Raw genomic sequence first — 6,703 nt, 5'->3', positions numbered from 1 at the left:
GAGAGAGAGAATTGGAGAGAAAGGCGAACTAGAGAGGGAGAATGATAGAAAGAGAGAGAGGGAGAGAGAGTGCCAGGATGTAGGGAGGTCATGAGCCTACGTGGCCTGCAACCGAGTTAGTGCCATGGCACCATGTAGCAGCAGTAGCCGGCCTGCAGCCACCTCGACGGCACCAACATTGTCACTATAGAAAGCTTGTCTACCTTATTTTTTCGATGTACTTATTTTTGGAAATAATGTGAGAAATATACTTACATAGATATTATTTGAAGAGAAAAGATACCAAAAAGTTATTAACTCTCCCCCCACAAAAAGTCATAGTTTGCACTTGAGGTTTTATAGATTCGAAACACACAAGTGAGAAAGAGGACTCACATTCAAACCCAAAAACTGTCCTTTAGTTATCCAACACCCAATGTCTCATAACCCTTTTGAAGTGCGGCGCCACAGAGTGTTGATCGAGCAGTTAACAGTGAAGGCAAGATTGAGGGCGCCGAGGACTGCGTGGTCGTGTGGTGCTCCGCCGTCCCCGCTGGCGCCCCCCCGCTGGCACTGTCGTGGCTGTGTCCGCCCACGCCCACGCCCGCACTGATGGGGCGAGAATACGAGCTCCGCGCCCACAACACCCACGACATGGAGGACAAGCCGCCCAGCAGGACGCCCTCACCCCCGCCCACGCTCGCGACGCTTCTGCCCGTCAACCTGAGCATCGCGACCACGCAAGCGCTCGTCGTGGTCTCGGCGCTGCCTGCCTCCTCGGCCTCCCCCGGCGCCACGCCGCTCTCCGTCACGCCCGTGCTGCTGACCGCCGAGTCGCCCTCGGCCGCGGCGCCGCCCGCCAGCCTCGACGCCGACGGGCGCGCCGGGCTCAGCGCCGCCGCACCCTCGCCTGAGCCGGTACGCACCTGCCAGCACCCACTGTCCTGCGGCACAGTGTAGCTGGACACCACCGGTAGCGCCGCGTTACGCTCGTGGTCGCTGTGGTTATCTCATACCGCAACCGCACACTGCATGGCAGATGCTGCTGCTACTGCTGCTGCTGCTGCTGCCGCTGTTAGTCTGCTCGTGTCTGCTCTCTTGTTCGCACCCTCTTCTCTTCTTTGTCGATGTATGTGCATGCCTGAGCATGATCTGTTCGGATATATGTGTGTGAGTGTGTGAGTATGTATGTATGTATGTCTGTATGGCTGCAGTCGTTACGAGTGCGCATCACTAACCGGCTTTTCTTCTTCCGCAGCAATCCCTTCTCCACCCGAGTGTGGCTGAAGCCCTGTCCGCGTCCTACGGTCTGGCGTCCACCTTCGGAGATGATTCGCTCAGCGGAACGACCAGCGAAGAGTTCAAGATAAGCTCCGCGTTCACAGCCACGCCGGCGCCGAGCTACGGTGAGGGCGGGAGTGAAGCCTCCTTCACCGATGTCTTCCAGACCGACTACCTGCTGGCGGCCGCTCCCCTCGAGGACCTCAAGCCCGTCATCAGCCACCCGTCTTCGGGGACGCCACCGCCCGGATCGCCAGGTCACGCCGCAGTCTCCGCTGCCTCGTCCGCAGCGGCAGCGGCTGCAGCTCTCCCAAGCTTCCAGGAGACTTACTCTCCACGGTACAGACCGCTGGACGCTGATGTTTTCACCTTCAAGACCGACAACGGGCGGCCTGTCGAGTACCCACAGCCCCCGCCGGCCCACCAGACCTTCCCTCAGGCTTCCCCGCAGCAACAGCTACAGCAGCAAGCCCAGTTAAATACACATCAGCAGCAACAACAGCAACAGCAGCAACAACAACAGCAGCAGCAACAGCAACAACAACAAACCACAGGTCCTTTCGAGGCCTACACCCACTCGCCCCAGGTGTACGCCAGACCTGCGCCCTACCCAAGTCCTTCCGTTCCCGTCACACACGGCTACTCTGGCCCGACCAAGACGTTCAGCGGCGAGTTCTACCCCAACGCCCCCACTTACGATGCTCTGCAGCCCCTCCATCCAGACCAGTACATGCGTCCCTCCACGTCCCACCACTACCCGGAGATGCCCGGCGCCTCCACCTCGAGCACTCCTCCCATGCCCTTCTTGGCCCGCAAGGGAGCAGGCGAACACATGGACCCTTCCCTGATGCGCTCACACCTGCCCCCCATGGCCTCCGGGCGCCCCGTCTCCGATCAAAAGCCACAGTCGCCATCACAGCTGTGCGCCGTGTGTGGCGACACCGCTGCCTGTCAGCACTATGGCGTGCGTACCTGCGAGGGTTGCAAAGGCTTCTTCAAGCGAACCGTCCAGAAAAACGCCAAATACGTCTGTCTCGCTGACAAAAACTGCCCTGTAGATAAGCGCCGCCGCAACCGATGTCAATTCTGCCGATTCCAAAAGTGTTTGGTCGTCGGGATGGTCAAGGAGGTGGTGAGGACCGACAGCCTGAAGGGTCGCCGAGGACGCTTGCCCAGTAAGCCGAAAAGTCCCCAGGAGTCCCCGCCCTCCCCGCCCGTGTCCCTGATCACGGCGCTGGTGCGGGCGCACGTGGACACCACCCCGGACGTGTCCAACCTCGACTACTCGCATTACCGCGAGCCCTCCAGCGGCGGCGACTCCCCGACCACCGAGGCCGAGCGCATCCAGCTCTTCTACAACCTCCTCACCTCAAGCATCGAAGTCATCCGACACTTCGCCGAGAAGATCCCCGGCTACCACGACCTCGCCCGCGAAGACCAAGACCTCCTCTTCCAGTCAGCCTCACTCGAGCTCTTCGTCTTAAGAGTAGCCTACAGACTCATGTAAGTAGCTCGAGGCCTCGCGGTTCCTCTTGACAGTTTGACAGCAGTTAGTACCTGTGCAGGGATTACCTTTCAGGAAGCTCGGGTAGATTGTTAGAGTTGCATCAAGTTATATGCACTAAATGTGTATCTATTGGTCACTTATATAGCCTCTATGTTACACTTATTTTAGTTTCTAATATTTATGAATAAGCGTTATATGTTACGAGATAATAGTAATAAAGATGAAACATAACAACAAAATTTTAGCTATGAAATGGTAGTACGGATACAGTAATAAAAACTATCGAATATAGCGCCGTGATTACTAATATTAATAATGTCATTTTATATTTTATAATATTGCGATTACTCCTGTATCGCTATTGACGTGTTAATAATTATCATTAGTAACGTTACCATCGTCATTACAACCATCACCACAGTCAGCATCATCCACAACCCACGTCATCACACACCAATCGTCCCGCCATGATGCATACAGTGTTCCTACAGTCTGCTAACCCCCCCCCCCCTCGTCCCCCTCTCCAGGAACCACCCCGACGACACGAAGTTCGTGTTCGACAGCGGCCGAGTGTTGCACAGGTCCCAGTGTGAATGGTCCTTCGGCGAGTGGCTACAAGGCATCCTGGATTTCTCAGCATCGCTAAAATCGATGGAATTGGATATTTCAGCATTTGCTTGCCTCTCCGCTCTGACGATCATTACAGGTGAGGAGGAAGGAAGGCTGGCGCGTGTGTGTGTGTGTGTGTGTGTGTGTGTGTGTGTGTGTGTGTGTGTGTGTGTGTGTGTGTGTGTGTGTGTGTGTGTGTGTGTGTGTGTGTGTGTGTGTGTGTGTGTGTGTGTGTGTGTGTTTAGCTACCTGTCTGTATTTTCATTTTGGGTGTGTTTGTACGTTTACATTTATAGATATATAAGTGAGAGAGAGAGAGAGTGAGAGAGAGAAAGAGAGAGGAAGGGAGATGATTTAATTATCATCTCTATCTTATACATAGTGACGGCTCAAAATACAGCACGCGTAAAAGATACTTCCTTAGCAATGTCTAATGTGTGCATTGCCTTGCAGAGCGACATGGACTCAAAGACACCAAGAAGGTGGAGCAATTGCAGATGAAGATCATCAGTTCGCTGAGAGACCACGTGACCTACAACGCCGACGCCCAGAAGAAGCCTCACTACTTCTCGCGCATCTTGGGCAAGTTGCCGGAGCTCCGGTCGCTCTCCGTGCAAGGTCTGCAGAGGATCTTCTACCTGAAGTTGGAGGACCTGGTCCCGGCGCCCCAGCTGATAGAGAACATGTTCGTGTCCAGCCTTCCTTTCTGAATCGCGGAGAGAGAACGAGAAAACGTCTCAAGACTGTAAAACCATTAGGCTCAACGATCTTCTTTTTCGAAGTCGTGTTATGAGCTGGCTCCTGACGAAGCTGGGACCCTTGGTCGAGTTGACGTGGCCATGGGCCTGCCGGAGAAGCAGAGGGCGACGACGCCAGATTCCCGTGTTACCTTCCCGCCCGCGTCAACGCTGCCCACTGCCCACACCCAGCCAGGTCTGCGGTTCGAGTGGCCACGCTCCTCATGTAAACATACCCCCGTGCAGGAAGCTATGTACACTCCTCCACGGAGTCATGCCCATAGAATAAAAAACAAAAGTAAGAGTGCATTGTAGTTGTCACGTGACGAAGGGGCAGTGTACGTGCATACACACTTCAGATTTACAGATTTTATTGAGAGTATGAATGCATTATATTTTCAACAATTGGTATAAAGAGAAAGGCCCTTGGTGGTTTGTTCGGCCTTGTCGGCATGCGAGTATGAAAGCTCTGGTGTGCATGTTATGAGACTTGTCAGTTCGGTGGGACGCCCTTGACAAACTAGTCATTCTGTGATTTACTGGAAAAAAAGATTTGAAGGATGAGTAATGAGAATATTGTTTATACTTTGAGCTCAGTAAAGCTTGATTCCGTATTTTTGTAATTACTTTTAAGTCAACTTAGAATAGTCTGAAATACAATATTTTCGGCCTTACCTTGTGCATAGGTAATTGTACAAAACCCTGTACATAAATACTCTTATAATTTGGGCTCCTTGAATCCCAATGTCGCAGAACCGGGAACCAGAATTGGTCCAAGGAACTCTCACTTCGCCAGCATCAACCAAGAGCGAAAGAAGCTCTTACCAATGAATTCTGTATCACTTAGGCTCTATAATATGAGATCTCCGTAATCTTGTCGGCTATGCTGATCCCCCCTTCCCCCATTTATGTTTGGAGGTCTTTACTCTGTGATACAGAATCATACGCCCCCTCCCCCTCAAAAGTGGAATACCTATTTGAACGCAATGATGCCAAAGAAGATCTCGTCTTCTGATTTTTTATTTATAATTCTTAAACCAATACCTACTCGATGGTGCTGTAGAATTCAAAACTAGCATTGGACAAGACAAGATGCAACAAAAAAAATATTGCAATAAGGTTCCTTGGGCCCTTCTCGTTACCACTTCCTCCTACGGGACGCGCGCTTCTTTTGTCAGAAGCGCGCCGATCCCCTTGGAAATAGGATGCGATTCCTCCTACAAAGGGGCGCCTGTTCCAGAATCCGTGTTTTGAATCTTATTTTTTTGTCTCCGTTAACTGTGTATTGGCCCGGTGATAATACTATGGAGTAACTGACCTACTAACGCTTTTTTGGTCTAGCTGGGAGTTACATAGAAGGGTTGGAAGTCCCCCAATGTGCTGCTAGAACTAATTTTTCCTGTGGAAGTTTTAAGTACCTGTAGCCTATACGCGGCGCCCGTCTGTAACTCTGCTGACGAGACTATTATTGCCATGGCTTCAAGCCTATATTGTGTCCCAATTTTAACGTTGTCTGGTCACTGTTTTGCCTTTTATGTTTTAGTCAGTATTATATGTCATTTCGTGTCATATATTCAGTGTTCACATTTTTTCAATGTAACTGACGTCCACTGAATCCAACCAACCTCACAGGATCAGCACTATGAAGTGGAAAGTGCTTCTCCTGGTTTCTGTCTCCCTCCCTCCCTCCCCTCACATGCACTACCCTCACTCATTCTCCCTCCTACCCTTCCCCCCTTCCCCATCCCCATCGCCCTTCCCTTCCCTTCCCTCCCCTCCCCTTCCCTCCCCTTCCCTCCCCTCACCTTTGATCCCAGTACCAACTCCTTCGTTGTGGGTAGGTGTCTTTCCTGGCCTATCCCCCCTCTCCCTCCCTCCCTCCCTCCCTACCCCTTTTTGACCCTCCCCCCCTCGCCCCTTCCCCCAAAAGACCTAACCGGCCTTAATTTGTCTGGATAGTAGTTCTCGTGGCCGCCCTCACGCCCTAGGTGTATGGTCAACAAATTTACGTGTGAGGGCGCCCATGGGACTCTTTGGGTGGGATCCTGTTTGAACATTGCGTTCACATACACACACATACACACATACACATACACAAACATACACACATACACATACTCATACATACTACAACATACACAATATACCATACACATACATACACCTAGCACCATACCATACATACAATACACACATAAACACATACACATACATAAATATACACATACACATACACACACATACACACATAACACACACACACACACATATACAAATACACATACACTTACACATACAATTCTCATACACAATATACATACACACACTATACACATACACATACATACACATACACCATAACATACATACACTTACACATACACTACATACACATACACATACATATACAACATACACATACACATACACATACCCCAATACCCAATACACTACATACAACACAAACACATACACATACACATACCCACATACAATACATACAACCTACACATACAAACCAAAACTACATACACATGCATATATACATACACATACATACACATGCATATATACATACACATACATACAC

The 6,703-nt window shown here is 50.8% G+C and overlaps 1 protein-coding gene across 2 annotated transcripts in view; it reads left to right on the top strand.

Moving 5' to 3' along the window:
- Positions 1 to 4,415, top strand: part of LOC122257714 (nuclear receptor subfamily 4 group A member 2-like) — a 35,584-nt gene extending 31,169 nt beyond the window's left edge. For both annotated transcript variants that reach the window (XM_086534889.1, XM_086534890.1), the window contains exons 3-5: positions 1,238 to 2,763; positions 3,295 to 3,473; positions 3,830 to 4,415. In XM_086534889.1, coding sequence (XP_086391015.1) covers positions 1,238 to 2,763; positions 3,295 to 3,473; positions 3,830 to 4,086 — 1,962 coding nt within the window. In that variant the 3' untranslated portion in view covers positions 4,087 to 4,415. The remainder of the gene's footprint in view (positions 1 to 1,237; positions 2,764 to 3,294; positions 3,474 to 3,829) is intronic.
- Positions 4,416 to 6,703: the final 2,288 nt, after the last annotated feature.

Source organism: Penaeus japonicus, unplaced genomic scaffold (genome assembly GCF_977035675.1).
Source record: "Penaeus japonicus unplaced genomic scaffold, GWHDUDI00000001_assembly GWHDUDI00000042, whole genome shotgun sequence".
In the NCBI taxonomy this organism is placed as follows: domain Eukaryota; kingdom Metazoa; phylum Arthropoda; class Malacostraca; order Decapoda; family Penaeidae; genus Penaeus; species Penaeus japonicus.
Note: the sequence above shows the minus strand (reverse complement) of the source record. Positions and strands in the feature narration are given on the sequence as shown.